The sequence below is a fragment of the Talpa europaea genome, assembly GCF_964194135.1.
Source record: "Talpa europaea genome assembly, chromosome: X".
NCBI lineage: Eukaryota > Metazoa > Chordata > Mammalia > Eulipotyphla > Talpidae > Talpa > Talpa europaea.
The window spans coordinates 61,450,127-61,469,434 of NC_140081.1; the positions used below are offsets into that span (position 1 = coordinate 61,450,127).

General features: G+C 40.3%; 1 protein-coding gene across 3 annotated transcripts in view; it reads right to left on the minus strand.

Moving 5' to 3' along the window:
* Window positions 1-19,308, minus strand: part of PCDH19 (protocadherin 19) — a gene marked incomplete at its 5' end in the record, with an annotated part of 101,398 nt that overhangs the window by 33,380 nt on the left and 48,710 nt on the right. For 2 of the 3 annotated variants that reach the window (XM_084258068.1, XM_084258067.1), the window contains 2 exons: window positions 2,793-2,965; window positions 11,374-11,432. In XM_084258068.1, coding sequence (XP_084114194.1) covers window positions 2,793-2,965; window positions 11,374-11,432 — 232 coding nt within the window. The remainder of the gene's footprint in view (window positions 1-2,792; window positions 2,966-11,373; window positions 11,433-19,308) is intronic. The other variant, XM_084258069.1, reaches the window with a different exon arrangement.

Here is a 19,308-nt window from a genome sequence, read left to right on the forward strand (position 1 = left end):
AATCTGCTCCTCTACAGAGTAAGGCACTCAAACCTCAGCTCTGTAACACCCAGGATGTCAAGGCATGTGGATTTGAGTTCACCAGGTCAAATAACCAAAGAGAGCTAGGACTCTTTTTTTCCTCAAGGAAACTTTGAGAATTTTAATGCAGGTCTGAATCCTAGGGAGATTCCATTTTCCCTGCTCACCTTTGTAAATTGGTAGTCCTCTGAAGCAACCATAACTTTTTGTCCTGGAAAATGTACAACTTGAACCATTCCAGTGAGAATGGATACAAGCTCTGGCATGCACAGTCAATTCATTTGACTGCCTTTCAACCACTGTGCCTTAGGATAAAATGAGACACATTTATTATGTGAACCCAGGTTGGAGATACTGTAATACTATAAAATGGTCTCAAAATAGTTGCTGTTATTTGAGGTAGCAGTAATGAACCCAAGTGAATTTGGGTTCACACAATATGTGTGGCTAGCCTGGAATTGATTTGGGATAGAACAATTAAGTATCATTATGGAAAGCTTCAGAAGTACTGGGATACCATAAGATACTTTTAGATACTTTGTATCTAAACTTTAATGAGTCAAAATTGAAAAGAGCACACCTAAGGGTGAGGTTCAGGTTTAGCCACTGCTTAGAATTATGACAAAAATGAGATAAATATTTGCAGATTGAAATATTGAGAAAATGGGCCCCCCCTGGTGGCGCAGGCAGTTGAGCACAGCGCTTTGAAGCTGTCCGCAGCCTCTGCAGCGCCGGTTCAATCCATGCTGGCCTCGGAGCAACCCACATGGTGAGCAGACCTCTCCTGTCTTACCCACTGCTCCCCTCAGCAGTATATTTCAGTCAGTCTGCCTGTTCTGTTCCCCGCTCTGTCTCTCATGAATCCTCTCACCCTCCCACACATCTGGCCTGTACCACAGCTCTTGTATAAATAAAATAAAAAGAAATCTTAAAAAAAAAAAGAAATACTGAGAAAATGTGAAAGTGCTGTCAAACAGAACAGTGGAAATCTGTGTGTGTGTACACGTGTGTAAGTAGTCATTGTCTTATAAGGAGGAGAGCCCTGGGATAATGCCATACATTTGCTTTAGAATGCTATCATTATTATACAATCAGATAGATAGCTGGAGAGGCACATACATACACATACATTCTATTTGTAATTAACAGCCCTCAGAAAAACTAGTTGCAGTCCACTGATACCATTTTCCTAGAGAAATGTGACAAAAAAATTAAAACATATGTTGTTCTAGCCAAGCATAAAGTTAGAATCAATTATGACTATTTTCTTTCCGGGAGTCATTACATTTTAGAGCGCATCTAACTAAAACCTTTTCTGATATAAATGAAAAAGCATTTCTTTAAGACACAAAACTAGTAAATGATACATATCAGTCTGTATCCTGTGACACACTACTAATCCTCTCAGAATTAAATTGTCTCTGATTCAGTTATATAAATGTTTAATTTTTTTTCATCTTTAGTCTAAATAAGGTTGTCCAGAAAGTATATTACCTCTGTGGCTATCACCATGCACTAATTAGGGAAGGCAGCAGTGCACAATGGGTAGTGATCTCTATATATTATAGTCTTTGACACTTGGTTCTGCTGGGGAGGGGATGAATTAGACAGTTTAATAGAATGTACAGTGACTAAATTTTTCTTCCTACGGAAAGCATTTTCTTTTGTAGCCTTCACATTTTTTCCCTTTGAATTCATTTATAAGAGCAAAACAAAAGCATTTAACGATGTTTACAGTGAAATGAAACAGCTAAAGACCAGCACATAATCACCATATTTTGTTTTCTCATCTTTAAGTCTTAGCAGTGGGACTTCCAGCTGAGCTTGCGTCTAGCTTCTCTCAAGACACAGCCAAGCATTCTGAAGCTTCGCTGAGCCTAAACACCAAACTGAATTAATACTTCTTAACTGAAAAAGACAGGCTGTTGGCCTATCGTGTTTGCATCAGTAAAACATTGAAAACAACATTTGTGCCCAAGTCCATCTGAACACTCTGCCTTGTATGAACTCTGGTAATATCTTCATAGATAATGTCTTTATGGCTAGCATGGTTTAAACAGTTGCTCTCACTGAAGCACATGTGGTTGAGTTCACAAGAATGCTCTTCTTTATACAGGACGACACCACCCCTGGCATGTGCTCTGAGGTATTTCTCAGTCACAAAATGTTATATTGAGTCGGCCATGTTTTCTTGTTCTTGTTATCTCCTGTGACCAGTGGTATACATTTGTGTGGCAGCTGGAGGGGTTTGACATAGCAGCCCCATAAACCAAGGGGGAAGGTTGGTACTATCTATCCTCAGCAAAGGGTGTACAATCTGTAGTCAGATTGTGGCCTCTCTGGGTAAAGTTAACCCCCCTGATACAGAAATAAAATCCATCTCTTTGGTCTCATTAATTATGTCCTATGCAAATTGATTGATCAGTTGAATTCATGTACTAAAGCAAAAAGAGACATTTATTCCTGGTAGAAGACATCTGCTCATTTCCTATGTACTCAGAGCAGTTATTAGTGTAGAGAATGTCTGTCATATGTGTATGCAGTAAGCTTTTAAAATAGCTAAATGTTATGCAATCCTCAGGGATGCACTCAGAGAGGGTGCATCTGGTCAAGGGTGAGGCATCCCAAAACCCTACAGGTGAGATGAGCTGAGGTTTGAGCTAAGTGAACACCTTAGTGACATACTCGTTAGTCAAGTAGTGCAGTGTGCCTACAAATATTCTAGGTTCTTTGGAGTCTATGGTTGCAACTTACATCCAGCCAGCTCTTACCATGGTCAGGCATCTGGGATCCCATGGAGGTCACACTAGTGTTCAGCACATCATTGACGGCAGTATCACAATACAGGCTCCGCTGGACATCATGCTCACTGTCAGTCTGGTCACTCTCCTCATGCCCACTATCCTTCAGGCTGTTGCCCTCTAAGTCCTTGAAGGTGGAGCTGCTGGGTTGAAGAAAGAATGACTATTTACAACTGTGATTGATCTGATTTTTAAAATCTTCCACAATCAGGATGATGTCATTGACACCAACAGTGACTGGATTTCCCAACAGCATAGAAGGAAGAGATGTGTTTCTGTTTAAATACAATGGAACTTAACATTGCAGAGAGACTCCCACCACTGGATGCTGATGCAGCTAATACTTTCCATCACTTACCATCAATGCATTAGGAAGCTACCAATCAAAGTGAAATAAACAATAGCTAATGTTTACTGAGAGATTACTATACACGAGGCACTGTTCTAAATGCTTGACATGATTTAACATTTTTAATCATCACAAGTCTATATGACAAAGGTACTATTGATAGTCCCATTTACCAACAGCAACAACAAAACCCAAAGGCACATGGAAGTTAAATAATTTGCTCAAGGTCACATAACTGATAAAATGTAATGGCTCACTTAGGACCAATCCCAGGCAGTTTCGCTCCAAAGCCTGAACCTCTATGTATACTGTCTCTCCAAAGATGTCTATTAATTGACGGGAGAAATGAAAATGGCAGAAATAGAGGTAGTGCAATTTATGTAGAAAGGATTATATCAGGAGCAGAGAACTCAGGTTAGTTTTAACTGAAAAGGCAGAGGGATAAATTCAGAGAAGAGGAGAGGCAGGAGCTGAGAAGGGAAGTTCTGGTTCTGGGAAGGAAAGTTAAAAGTGAGAAGCAGAGAGCGAGCACTCCTGAAACTTTAGATGTAGTTATGGTAAGAACACGGAAACTTTCAGCTCAAGAGTCTGTGGGTAAATTTTTCTAGCACCTGTAAATCAATTCCATGCACTGAGCATGGCATCCAAAAACCCCACACCACTGCTCAGGAAATAGAGAATAATATATAAGGTATATCCATTGAGGCTCCACCTGTTATTTTCTAACACTTTGTATGTCCTGACAGAATCTGCAGCTGGGCTACACCGTGGGCCATAAATTATGCATCTGAAATACCTAGTGAATGGTGACTCCATTCCCTAGTCAGTGAGGAAGCAGCAAAGGCATGCTCAAGAAAATGTGGTGTTGTCTCAACATGGGAGAGTGGCATGCTTATGAATGAGGACAGATCCCAACAGACCTACTGTACCTCTGAAAAGGTAGCCCTGTGGAGATGACACTGCAAACTCACTTGATCTGCTCCACCTTGAACATCCACAGGCCTGGCTCTCTGAGGCTTTGATAAGAACATTCAGTTCATATGATGAAGAGCTATGCCTCGGACACAGTGGCTACATTGTCATTCACCACACTTGGTCAAAAGAAATCACAGCAGATTTTTAACATATGACCAACCTAGATGTAGAAAGCTTGCTGCCCTGAATATGAAAAGGAAAAGATCAAAAGGGCAGTAACTGGAAAGCCATAATTATAAGAAAATGAAGATCAGCAGAGAGTAAAGCATTGACCTGTTTGCTAATTATTTTCAGAAAGGATAACTGAGCATCAATTGTGTTAAAACTAAAATCACTCAGCAGGCCAGTTCACCCAGTTCCTACTGAATTATCATACAGCTAATCAGTCCTGTGGATCTACCAGGATGCAGTTCTATTCAAAAACAAGTCATTCTATAATTCTCTTGTGGCAAAGAAGACCAACTAGAAATACATGTTTTCAAGTATGTCACCAGTTCTAGCATTATGGTACAGAATTTGGGGTTTCCTGTAAAGAGTAATCCTACAGCTATTAACCAGATTCAAAATTCACTTTTTAGAAAAAAATTTTGCCTGCCCACAAGCACCCCTACACCTCAAGGAATAGGAAATGACCTGCCTGGAGGACATTATTAGCTCCTACTGTTTTATAACAAATATTAATTTTCGACCCGCATCTCTATAAATGGAGCATATGAAAACTTCCCTAATCCACAACACAAAATTCTCACTTTAAGCCAGAGATTTCAACCCTGAATGGACTGCATTTCAGCAGTTGTCAAAACTGCTTGAGACACATAAGGGTGAAAGATATAGCCGAAGGCTAATGCAGTTAACATCCCTAGGACAAGGTTTCTCAACCTTGGCAGTATTGACATTTTTGACTGTGTGATTCTTTGATGATAGGAGCTGTCTTGTACATTACAAGATGTTTGGCAGCATCCCTGACCTCTACCCACTACATGCCAATAGTGCCCCTCCCAGAAGTTCAAACCAAATGTCTCCAGACATTGTCTAATCACCCCCAGTTGAGAACACTGCTCTAGGTTTAAACTCTCTTTCTGGGATATAGATTTCCAGGCGGTAGTAGAAAGAGCACTGAACTTGGAGTCATTAGAATAAGTGCTAATCCATCATCTGCCACTTCCTCTGTAACACCCTGGGCCTGATATTTAATGTCTTTGAGCCTCAATCTCCTTGTCTATAAAATGTATTTGCTAAAAACCTCCTTCACATGAGCATTTTGAGGATTCAGTGGACAATGCACACAAAACACCTAGTACATACAGATGCTTGACAAGTGGTTATTTAATATACTCTGGATAGTAATGTCCTCACTGAGCTACAGCTGAATATTATGCCCACAGTCCTTTATGGATAAATAAAATGTATATTTAAGAATGTTTCCATGTCTTCATAAATTAGGTCAAATATTGCCTCTACTATGTATATTCGTCCTAAAATTCTGGAACAGGAAAAAAAATCCTCCTGTCAAATGTGTATCCTTCCTTTATTGATAAAATGAGAAGTATATATCCTGATATACTTACCATTTTGTCTCAGATTCTCAAAAGCTTCAAGGTTAATATAATGTTTAATTGTAATGAGTTAGCCCCTTGGATGCCAGGGATCTGTATCTCACTTTTCATAATTGGTTCTGGATCTGCTTTTTAAATTACGGTCATCCTCTTTATATAAAACTGAATATTATAAACCACCTCAGAGATTTTGTTTTTCAGGGAGAAAAGAGAGAAATAATAAAATAGTGAAGGACTAGGTTCTGAGGAACTGGTGGTGTGACTGTGAAAACTTATGTATTTTCTCATGAAAAAGCAAGGGATATAAACCCCCTCCCTCAAACCTTGGAATATAGTTAACGTGTATAAAGATCATCTTGCCCATCGGACAAACTAAGTACCACTTAGTCTGATACTATACGGGCATTTAGTGGCTTAATGAATGGATTTGTGTAAGGCAGTTTAAGACCCAGTGAGCAAGAGGTGGCAAATTGTAAAACATCCTGGTAAATGGCTACTCACCCCAAACAAATAACAATTTGTGCCAGGCATTAAAAAAATGCTGATTTTACTTGCTTTATTACCTGTGTTACCTCTTGGAAGATGAAAGACTTGTAAACCAACTTTTTGTGAAACAATAAATTATGGGAACTTGTGTGCAATGGCATTGTAAATCCAGATGTTTCTATTATTGTTCTGCTGGACAACAAAAGGACAGGTTTGTTTGAAAACACCTGATAAAAGACACTGCACACAACAGTTACTCAGCAAATAGTTGTCAATGAACATTACTCAAATTCTGACCTATATTTACCCTTTAAAATATCAGAAGTCTTTTCCAAAAAAAATATCTGAAAGGAAGTGATACCTTCCAGTAGGTGACAGCACATGTGGATGGAATGCTGTCTGAAAGCAAGAATGAGAAGGGAGTGACAGTCAAAAGAGTACTGTTAACAATATTAAGGAACATCAGGATGATTGCAGAGAGGTGCCTGGACTACCTCTATCAAGATCACTTTGGAAATCTATGAAAACTTGGTAATTCGCTAGGGATAGAGCCAGAGACTAGTTAACAAGCCACCCAAGTGGTTCTAAAGGTTAGCAATTGTTAGCTTAATGAGAAATTTAGTGCTATTTTTTAATGGAAAGATGCTGATATTTTCTTTAATGGTTCACCTATTCATTGAATAATCCATACCAGCACTTGTTACATACAAAACAAAGAACCAGGTGTCACAAACCCCCAGGACAATATCGGTGGGAAAGGAAACCACTGTGAACGGTTTAGAAGCCAATACTCATTTTCCTTTCTACACTGCTTCCATGCCTTGATATTTTCATTTCCTGTTTTATTTTCTTCAAGCCTCGTGCCCTGCTTCATATTGCTCCAAAAGCACAGTGGGAGTGGATATCAGATAGCAGCACAGAAGCCAGGCATGAGGAATGAGCATTGCAAAGGGGCAAAGAACGCTGGCTGGCTTTCCTTGGTCTGAGAAGATAGCAAGGACACGAACCTAGCAGGAAGAAAGTTCATGAAGAAAAATGTCCAAACTATAGGGCCTCCCTGGTGGTGCAAAGGGTTAAGACACAACCTATGAAGCTGCCCACAGCCTCTGCAACACGAGTTCGATCCCCTGCCAGGGAGCAACCCACATGGCGCAGCAGACCTTTCCTGACTCACCCGCTGCTCCCCTCAGCAGTGTATTTCAGTCAGTCTGCCTGTTCTGTTTCCCACTCTGTCTCTGGTGGGTCCTCTCATCCCTCACATCTCTGGCCTATACCCCAGCTCTTGTATGCATAAATAAATAAATCTTTAAAAAAAAAATTCCAAACTAACTTGTGCAGGTAATCTGGGACTCTGACATAAACTTTGGCTACACCTACATATTACAGGTGTCCTGGGGGGAAAAAAGAGAAAAACTACAGAAATTTAATGCTAGATTCCTCAGTGAAGAGCATAATGGAGAATGTGCCATATATTATACTATCATCCTTTTCCCTGAGGGGGCACCCATTTTTTTCAAAGCTGAATTGTGCAAGGAGAACTCCAGGCTCTCCACCCCATGTCCTCTGGTGTTCCATTTGGTTTATCTGTGGTAAGTAGAAGTGGGAGAGAAAAAGAAGCCTGCATGTAAACAGTCTGACCAAGAAAATTAACAACTACCGAAGAATGACAAAAAGAGGGGTGCAAGAAGCCTTGGATAAATAGAAAGTGAATAGAGAAAATTCTCAAAGTTGGCTTGAAACTGAATTGGCATTCAAAGAAATGGGGATTTGATAGTAAAATTAAAACTGATAATCAGATTCATTATTTCCTGGTTAGGAGTTTTTAGACATGTACATAGATCCTCAAGAAACCATATACAAAACCCCTTTCAAACATTGCTGTGAGCTTTTTGAACATGGTTTGCATGGATTTTTATCACCTAGCATTAGTCACCACTCTCTTTTAACATTTTTCACACATTTTACATTTAAAATAGTTCATCCTCAGAAAAGCAGAGCACATAAGATCCCCTGTATCTTTCTAGGTACTGTGCTTTGTCTAAACTCAACTGATTCCATAAATTCCAAGGCTTTCGTGGTTTTCCAAAGCCCTGGAGAGGTTCTGAAAACAGAACCTCGTAAAAATATATGAGTCCCTGAGCTTTCAGATATTTCCTCCTAATCAAAGTAGTCCGTGGTAAAAAAGCCACTATCTTTGATTTCAGGCAACATCAGGAGACTTTTCCACTGAGAGCCCATTAAGTCCATGTTGCGGCTTTTGTGTATGTGTAAACAAAAACATATAAAGTAATTTATCAAAATCAGAGGTTTCTAGTGAGTCCCAAAGCTGCTGTGAAAACACAGGTATCCCAAAAGGTAAATCTTTGAACTTAAGTTTTCATCTCATCAATCTACTTTGCGAATGGGATATTCAAGGTCGCCCTAAGACTGGGAGGGTCCCTCGGAGTCTTAACTTTCTGTCAGGCTATGAAAGTCATGATAGCACTATCAAGTTAACTTGGTCACAGAATTCCCAAGTACCCAGAACTAGCTCAAGGGACCCGTATGGATAAAACAGGTCACTTTCTCCCCACCCCAAGATTTTAAGGGAAAAGGAGCTTTCCAGTAATGGTCCTAAAACAGAAAACAAAGCCAATTTCTGCTGCAAAGTCACTCTAATGGGTGCACAAAAAGAATGGCTTTTTTTTTTCTCCTTAAACAGATCAGTCAGATAATTTTGAATTCCTCACCTTTTATTTTTATTCTGTGGACCAAGGAAATATTCAAAATGGATTCCTCCCACCCACTCATAAAAAAAAATATATATCCAAATTATGCAAAGATTGCTAACATTGGGGTATCCATTTCCAGATAGTGATAATCAGTTACCCTCGCAGGGGGTTCTAGAGCAATACAGAGAAATGCAGCATGTTTGCTGCGGTTACTGCAGCTTTGTGAATTAAATTAGGCATAATTTAAAGTTGCTTTCACAACAAGCTAGTATAGTCCTTGAATCCAGCTCTTCTGCTGATGCAAATTTATGGATAAAGGCCAGAAAAATAATAGAATTTTCAGGTCTTCTCTACTGCAGCTCAAACATACCGTGCTCGCCTCTCTATTTTATTTCTATTATTTTAACAAACATAACCAGAGTTCAATTTTAGCTGCAGAATAACCACTGGATCATTCATGAGGATATTTGCATGAAACAAAAATAAAGGCACCATCTGAATGAACTGTACTAGTTTTCCTACACAAGCTTTCTGTTTTGCTAATTCCCCCTCCTTTGAGGCCTCTCTGAACTCCTTGTCTTGCCCCCAATGAGTACCCTGGTGCCTGCACCAGATAGAATCTTCCGTGGCAGTAGTCAGCTCTGTATCACATACACTGTGGCTCTCTGGAGAACTGAAGTCTTGATTAACCAATCACACAAATCTCAACCTCAAATGCTTCATTTGAAACACTTCTAAATAGTTAAAGTAGTAGTAAATTAGGCAAACACCTTCTTGCCCTCTCTCATCTACAAAGCTTTTTAAAACTAAGGAATTAGTTTCTCTGTCATTAAAATATCTTCAGAATGATTTTGAAGTTGTCACAGTAACAGCAATTTTGAAATTTACTGGAAGTTCCACATGAGAAAATTCTTAAGGGCTCTCTTCAGAGTGAAGAACAGTAAGAATTTTGATAGCAACATGATTTTGAAAGTATTTCTCTTCAAATATTAGATTTCTAAATCACAGAAAACTAGATTTTAATATGATACCAATGTTATGTTCAATCTGTGTTTATGCATACATTTTGAGATAAAGAGAGATGAAAAAGTCAAGAAATAATAAGTGTTGATGATGCTGTGGAGAAAAAGGAGTCATCGTGTACCCTTTGTTGATGGGAATGGAGACGACTCCAGCCCTTATGGAAAACAGTATGGATGTGTCTCAAGATATTAAAAATGGATCTGTACGTTCCTACCCCCCTTATTTTGGCCCTATGGAAACAACCTTAATGCCCAAAATTAGATGACTGGATCAAGAAGATGTGGTACATATACACAATGGACTATGACTCAGCAATCAAAAAAAAATAAACTCATGCAATTTCCAGCAACATGGATGGAGCTGGATGGGATCATGCTCAGTGAAATAAGCCAGAAAGAAAAAGAAAAATACTGGGTGGTTTCACTCATAGCAGGAATTTAGAAAACCTAAATAAGGGACCAGGAAAAAGACTAATTGCAATAAAGTAAAAATCAAAATCAACAAGCAACTATAAACCAGAGACACATTACAGTGTGGGGTGGGAGGAGGACAAGAGGGATTAGGGTCAGAAAAAGGGGGTGGGAATTGTATGGGGAATATAACCAAAATGAAAATGCATACATTATGCAAAAATGAAAGATGATGTAAGAATTATATAAAATAAAATAATTCATAAAAAACAAAATAAAAATTAAAAACAATATGGATCTGCCAGATGACCCAGCAATCCCACTTCCGGGTATTTACCCAAAGAATATGAAAACGCTAATAACAAAAGATAAATACACCCCTATGTTCACTGCATCACAACTCACAATGGCCACATTATGGAAACAACCCAAGAGCCCAAGGATGGATGAACAGCAAAGAACACGTGGTACATATGCACAATGCAATACTACTCTGTTATTTTAAAAAAAAAAGATGAAATCTTGCCATTTGCAACAGCCTTGAGGAGTTATGCCAAGTAAAAGATATCAGGAGACAGACAAGTAAGGTATTATTTCACTCACTTGTGGAAAATAAACAAAGGAAATGAGACCAAAAAAAAAAAAAAAACAATCCTTGGACACTGACAACTGAATGCTGGTTCCTAGCAGGGACAGAGGCGGAACAGGAAAAGCGGGTGGGTGGTGACTGGCTGTTCGGTGGTGGGCGATGACACAGGTGCAGAGGTGGCAAACTATACTGTTGGAACCAACACTGTGTTGAAAACTCATGGTCCCTCAATAAAAAGAAAAAAAATACAATAAAATTCCAAAAGTGAATTTGTGGAATTATCAGTGGTTTTTATTTAATCTTTTATGCTTTTCTAAATGCTCCAGCTATTCTGATATAAAAGATAGGCAGTCACTTTAAAATCTAAAAAAGCCACCATTAAGCAAATCAATGTTTTGCTTTCTATATTAAATCATGGTTAATAGTAGAAATAGGCAAGCAAACCAACATACCTTTTGATTAAATGGGCTCGGCTGTTCACGTAGTTGGAGTCAAAAGAATAGTTTTCCGTCTGCAATGGGGAAAAAGAGGAAAAAGGTTACATAGATGATTCATCAGAAGAGGCAAACTGACCTACCTAATGAGAATTTTTCTGTTTGGGCAAAAAGCAGTGAATGAATCAGAAACCAAGGCCACAGTGGGGCAACAGCCTGAGGAACGCCTGCTGCCTCCACGGGCCCGTGGAGGCAGCTCTCACAGGCAGACCACGATAAACTTGACACAAACATCCCTTAGAATAAGGCTGGCTACTGACCATGCAACCACTTAGGAGAAGATACAGCATGACCCACAATCTTTATAGAAACTAATTGCTTCCCATTCCCCAGTGGACACAATTCTGTGCCAGTCAAATTGACTGAAAGTTCAAAGGTATTTTTATTAGTAGTAGATAATTAACATGTTAAAATATTTATTCCATAGATATGGAAATTGCAGGCAAGGTAATCCCCCACTGTGGATTTAAACTCTGCACTTCCCTTTGTTTTGAGACATTTTGCTCAGTGCTGGTTATGCAGGAAGGCCTTCGTTTCATCACAGATATAAAGGCAAACAAGTATTATGCCTAAAAGGGGGTGAAGGGCAGTCCACAGGGGGTGCCGAAGCCTTTCATGTGAAACATGAAGTTGCAAGCAAACCCCTGTCTCAGCTCCTATCATTAAAACACCACTGTCTAATCTGGTTACAGTAGACTGCCTGAGCTACAGCTTTACAAAAGCAAATGCAGAATACCTGCCAGATGAGATAGGAAAATAGCTTATGAGCACCCAGGGGTTGGGGAGGTTGCAGGGGGCAGGCTTAGAAGGTGGGAACACAGAGGAAGAGAGCCAACACTGAAGTAACTGAAAGCGTTAGTAAAGTGGATCTTACTCCCAATAAAATACTAGACTCATTAAAACATTTTATAAATGAAAAATGCCCAAACCCAGCTTCACCCTCCTGCCTTCCTACCAGAAATCCTCACCATTCTCACCATCACTTAGGGCCTTCTGAAACCGCTCAACTGAGTGTATCTGGAGAAGGAATCACAATAGCTGTCGAGCTAACAAAATAGCAGATTTTTTATTCAGACTTCCTGTCAAACATTTATTGTGCTAAGCTCTTAAATGCAGCTTTTGGTTTCAAGGAGCTCGGATCTGGTAGAGAAAAAGAGGACAGGTAATAGCAGGTCCAGCTACCACTTGAGCACTAAAGAGCCAACAGTCAGGGTAGGGCCCCTACGTACCTAAAGCAGGTAGAGAGGGAGCCAGAGAGTAGGCGGAAGAAAGGCAGCGAGAGAATGAAGAAGGAAACTAAATTCCACAGTTATCCTCTCCTCAGGCATGCCCTTGCCCACCCCACACGCCCCTCATTTGAAGATGGGTTGTGCAATATCCACCCACACTATTCTCATCTGGAGGAGAAAATCCCCTGTAATGTAAACCACAGTAAGGTTTCGTTCTGTTGCAAGGAATGGATTGGGAGCGTAAAAATCAAAGGGTCAATTCATTTCTAATTTGTTCCCAAGAAAATGGATGCTGAAATTGTTGCAAATATAATTATAGAAGGAGGAGGAAAACTTGAAGCAGCTTTGGGAATATGCTCCTGGAAGTATCGCGGAAGAGGTTATCCATCAGTCAGCCAAGCAACAAGCATTCCTTGAATTTTTTTTAAAGAAGGTGTTGGGTAAATGTGTTAATCTCTGATATTCAGTACAATATATAATTTAACAAGTGGAAGTCCCCCTCCCTCCCAAAAGCATGCTATCCAATTAGAACAGGGAATTGATTTAGCAGTCAGAGTTTAATTATCAGCTTCCCTGTGCAACTCTGTACAAATTCATTTCTGTGCAACTTACTTTCCTCCACTTTAAAATAAGAACAATAGAACATGGATCCAAAGGGTAACTTCAACTGCACTTACGACTCATGGTGAAGGGTGGGAACCCTTATCCTGCTTTCTACGGAACCTAAAACCCCTAGTTAGATCAGGGGTTTGACCTCTTTCAGGAGATGAAACAGAAACATGCGCTCATTCCATTTCCACCTCCAAACCTACTAAATCATTTTTTCAAGAAAGTTAATAGATAAGACACACGGATGCCAAAAAGGAAACCAAGGGGACACTGGCTCTGCAGGAAAAGCATGTTCAACATCCCACGGTAATGCCAGGAAGCCCGTTTCAAGTAAAGTGTTTTGCATAGCTTTACTTAGGAGGGCACCCAAACCCGGAGCTCTGTGGAGACCTGACCTCCAGGCGTGGTGCCAGAGCTACAGGTTTGGACAAGTCAACAAAACCACACAATTTTTTTTTAATCGCTAGTGACAATACTACTTCTTGATCCTAGTGAAATGATGTATCTCAGCACGAGGATCCCCATTCACAGGCACTAAAAGGAAGAAACAGGTCTAGAGGCTTGCCTGGGGGACAATTCTCTTTCCCCTGCTCTGGAATCCAGATTGGTTAACCTGAGCAGACACGCCAGGTTAAGATGAGAGAGGATCACTGAAGCTCATTGCCTTCCTATCATTCTCCTTTATATACTCTCAAAGAGTAAAACACTCATTCTTGTAAATATCACATTCCTCAAACCAGCACAAAGCATAAAGGGCACATGCCCTGTGCTGCATCCTCATGTACCTACAAGCTCTGGTCACAAGGCAGATTCCGAAAACTGATGGCCCCACAGCGGAGGGGCGATGCTGAGCCATCCATTGTCTTTTGCCTGGGCAATGAGTCTCAGGTCTCCATGTGAGGCAGCTTGGCTGGCTGGAGTTACAGGAACAACCTATGCAACAGAATTGCTCTAATTGGATGAGAAACACCATTCTCGCCTCATTAGTACTACATTCCACACAACTGAGCTAACTACCCATAAATGGCCTCTTCTGGGTCTATGCACATTGACAGCAAGTGTTCTTGCTCCTACTGATTCAAGGTGTTTGCTCAAACCCAGCTCATGTGCGTTAGAAGATATACTTTTCCACAGTTCAGGTGGAACAAGGAACAAGACTCAGACCTCCCTGAAGAAGGAAACAATCTTTTTTTAATGAATAGTTTACATATCCTAAGCCCTAAGTGCACATTAGAATCAAACAGAGCACTTTGTTGCTGGGGTTTTAAGTCCCATTGCCAAGGTCCAACTCCAAAAAATTCTGAAGGAGGAAGTGGGGGCCAGGCATTGGTATTTTTTAAAAACTTCCAAGGAACTTCTAATGTACATCCAGAGTGGAGAAATGTCCGATGCAACGGACTGGCCATGGGCTTTGACCTCACGCTCTGTGTATTCGAAGGCAAGCCCAGCTGTTTTGAAGAAGGCACCACTTCTGGCAGATTATCTGCCAAGGTCATCTCAATGTACAATGAAGAACCACAGCAGAAATATACTTTTTAAGAAATAATAAAAGACCTTTTCGTTTTTGCACGAATGTATTAGCTCCTGGTTGGGCCTTATTTAATCAAAATTTGCTTGACATTATTCCAATCCCCTCACTAAGTATTCTAAATGGCAAATAACATGAAACATTTGAGAGGGGAAATTTTCTCTAAATGTCACATTAATTTCACTAGGAAATGTCCCCATCTCTAATGAGACAGTCAAGTTAACACAGGAACACAGCAAAAAGACAAGAACAACATTTGCTTCTGAAAAACCTAATTTTGACATTAAAAAAAAGGGTCTAGTGCAAACTTTTATTTCCAGGCTCAGTTGTAGCTGAAGTCACTTTCCCAATCACTTAATACATTTCTCCACTATCTTCTCTCTAATTAGAAGTCTTTATCCTAGGAATTCACTAAGAGCAGACGTGGCTTAGGAGTAATGAAATCTTGATTTTCTGAAAACCTGAAGAATAAATGCTTCTGGTGAGCTGAGTATTTTAGATAGTCAAAACGCTTCACCATTTAGCCTCATTTCTGTTGCTTATTGGTAATTTAGAAGCACCTTTCTAACATAAATCTTGATTCACACAGGATTTGCCTGTATACTCACTGACCCCAACCTGTGTGTGTTTTGAGTTCTTGCCTTTAATTTGTAACAGATGTCCCTCACTGGCTTTCAAACACTGAATACTGCTACTTCTCAGTGCTATTAGTATATCAAAAGCAGTTTTTCCATTTCAAGTTTGATACTTTATTGCATTCTTGGAAACAACATCATTGTATTTGTTAAAATAGTCAATAAGTTCTGGGTAGAGCCAAGATGTTGATCTGAAAGGGAAATGACATGATCCTTAACAGAGGGACTTGACTGCAATATTTGGGTTTTGATTTTGGTTGTTCTTAACCTGCAGAGGTGCCGCCTTTGTTTACTACTTTGTTTTCTCAGCTCCTATCTGGATAGGTGACGTTCCTATCTGGGTGGGTGCGTACCCTTTGTTTTTTCTCTACATTAATAAGTCTGGCACATTAGAAGTCAAATACTTTCACTTTGTCAGGCCCCCGAGGTACCAGAATGCCCTACTTTGATTGTCATTTTGCATTACTTTTACAGTTCACTGAATTGTGCCCTAGTCTCAGGAAAAGTGACTGTAACTCTCTCAGCACTACATTTATCACCAAGGACTTCAACCCCAAGGAGAAAGAAGCCTAATAAATGCAGATCTCCAGGACCTGAATCTTTGCCCAGAGGCACAAACCCCTAGGTACACACCCACAGAGCTACGACAAAAGTTGCAGATGCTGAGATGAAAACAGAGATTTCTAAAACCTTAAGGTTTTTGTTTGAAAATGAACAGCCATTTAAAATCACACTTTAAATTTCCCATCAAACTGAAAAACATAACTGCAATCTGCTAATTATTATTTTTTAAATTTTAACTCTCAGTCACTTGAACAATACAAACAAGAAAAATGGAATTCCTATTCAGATGCCCAGCAAAGTGATCTTCAAATGTTGGTTCCTTTTTCACTGCTGATTTTTAATAATTATAATTGTGCCTATTGATGAATGATGAAAGACCTGTAAACTTTCCTAAAAGTGACTGCTGTTTCTGATGTTCAAATGGCATCTCTTCACAAAGACGTTTTTAGGAAATGAATTAACAAATGGATTTTTCCTACTGCCTATCCCCAACACATAAAAATGAAAATGTAAATTCTATATAAAAATAAAGCCAACATGCCTCCAGCCAGAATGTATATTCAAAGACTCATATCCATCCAGACAGCAGCAGCTGAAGCAGGAATTAGCAAAGATGGAATAAAAGGCACCATCCCCAGTGTTGCTATCACTAGAAAGCTCGTTTTTACCCTGAACTGGAAAACAAGCCAAGTAAGCTCCCCCTAACATTGCCTGCACACATCGCAGCCATAATTCTACACACACATCTGACTACAGCAAACCAGGTGGTGTAGTAGCGTGAAGTGAATTCCCTTCCCATGTTAGTCACTGACTCACTGATGGCCTTGAATACACTGCTTTCCCCTCTTGAGACCTTCATTTATCTCTAAGATGAAGGGAATAGGGCCTCCCCGGTGGCGCAGCGGTTGAGCGCTGGGTTGCGAAGCTGCCCGCGGCCTCTGCGGCGCCGGTTCGATCCCCGGCTGCTCCCCGGCCACCGGAGGAGGATCCCACATGGCGCGCAGACCTCTCCTGCCGCCCGCTGCTCCCCTCAGGAGTGTACTTCGGTCCTTCTGCCTGCTCTGCTCCCCGCTCTGGCTCTGGTGAATTCTCTCACCCTCCCGCGCTTCTGGCTGTACCCAGTGCATGTATAAACAAAACAAACAAACAAATATAATAAATAAATAAATAAAAACATGCCTCTATAAAAAAAAATAATAATAAGATGAAGGGAATAACCCAGGTAATGCCAAAGTTCCCTACAAGCTGCAAAAATTCTAGCATTCTAAAACAAAATGACTCAGGTTATTTATTTCATTCATTCATCCATTCAATATACATGCACTAAACCTTGAGGATAAAAAAAAAAAGACATGAGGCCTCCCTGGTGGCTCAAGGGGTTAAGTGTCAGAACTATGAAGCTGTCCACTGCAGCACGAGTTCGATCCCTGGCCAGGGAGCTGATCCACATGGTGCAGCAGACCTCTTCTGTCCCGCCCGCTGCTCCCCTCAGCAATGTATTTCAGTAGATCTGTCTGTTCTGCTCCCCACTCTGCCTCTGGTGAATCCTCTCCCCTCGCCCCACCATGCCTCCAGCCTACACCCTAGGTCTTATATGCATACATAAATAAAATAAATCTTTAAAAAAAAAAGACATGGTCTATACCCACAAGGAAGTCACAAATTGATGGTCCTATTACTAGGGACAGTTAAAATATCAGAAAAACCTGAAACTCACCTCTCTCTTTCTCTCTCTCTCTCTCTCTCTCTCTCTCTCTCTCTCTCTCTCTCTCTCTCTCTCTCTTGCTCTCGCTCTCTCTCTGACACACAGACAGGAATCTGACACATCTATACCTGCAGGCATATGCATATGCTTGTGCAAAGGCTATGGAGTACAACTTTAAGAAACACACTGCTACTGTATACAACAAAAATAAATATTACCCTAATGGCTTGCTGAGAGTAGGTGACTCCCATAGGCGGATTTGGCCCTTATATTTGTCCCATATACAAACCTATACCATAAATTCAGAAAAAGTCCCTCTCCCATCAAATGGTTATAAAGTTCTTAATGATCTTATAAATAGGTCATATTTAAGTCTCTTTGGCTGCAATGCCTAAACCTTCATCAACTTGTGCCACTATGTCTTCATTTCCGTTTACCTTTTGCTCCAGTCCATTCTGTAAAATTCTATGTAGATGATTTTCCCCACCCATTATTTTCACCATAGCTCTTCTCTTTTCAAGGATTCAAGGAACCATTACAGAGGTTTCTTGTTGCATTTAGTATTAAATCTAAATTAAATCTTTAGCTAAGGAGTCATCTAATCCAAGTCTCTCTACTTCTCCCATATCTAACTTCCCTCATTTCTGCTCTACATCGCTGATCATCCCATATTGCTTGGCATTATCTCAGCACTTTGTGTACAGACTGTGTGATGCAGTTATATTCCTCCTCCGGTTGTATGATTATGTCATGCGTAGCATATGTCAGTTCATCTCTCCAACTGGACTAGAGGCTCTCTTCAGAGATCTCTTGACAACGCTGCCCACTAAGCAAATATTCACATAACACATCAATGAATGACCAGAGAAGAGAGAGGACAGTTAAGAATGAGACTATTATCACAAATAAAACAGATGACCAAGTCTATTAGGCCAAGGTGGTCTTGTTTCTCCAGAGAGCATCCATTCTGCACACTGTCTTCTTCTTCAGTTACAATTTGTTCTCTGCCCTCCCTTCCAACTAGAACCTTATAAAAACACAGTAGTCTGGATATAACTGCCAGGGATAAGATGATACGGATGGGTGCTTTTTGCCCATCATCCATCATTCCTGCCACATTTCTATGAATGGCAGTAGAGATGCATGATAGTGTTTCCAAACCAGAGTAGATAAAATTTCGAAGAGAAGATAAAGCTTTGCCTGATTCTAGACCGCTGAGTCACAGATTGACAGTGTGGCAGCCACTTTTCTACATGTAGAAGAGAACTCTAGGATTCCAGTGACTTTCAGGACAAGGCTATCAACGGGAAATACAGGCCATGTGGTTAACATCCAACAAGTCAAGTTGAAAGAGTTCCCCTCTTTGGTGCCTTTCATCATGACTCCTAAAATTGCACTGACACCATTGATGTGGTCAGACTACATAGAGGTGACAAGGGCAGCCTAGGGAAAATGCTTTTCTCTGCCTTCATCTTTGATTGAGTCACAGTTGTGCCTTTAGAAGAGCAAGCCAGTCGCAAATTTTACCACAAAGACTTCCTTGAGAAACCTAGCAGCTTCCTGCAGGAATCCATGCAGTTCAGAGGCAAAGAGCCTGCTGAAAGTTCAGGTTAAGCACCATGC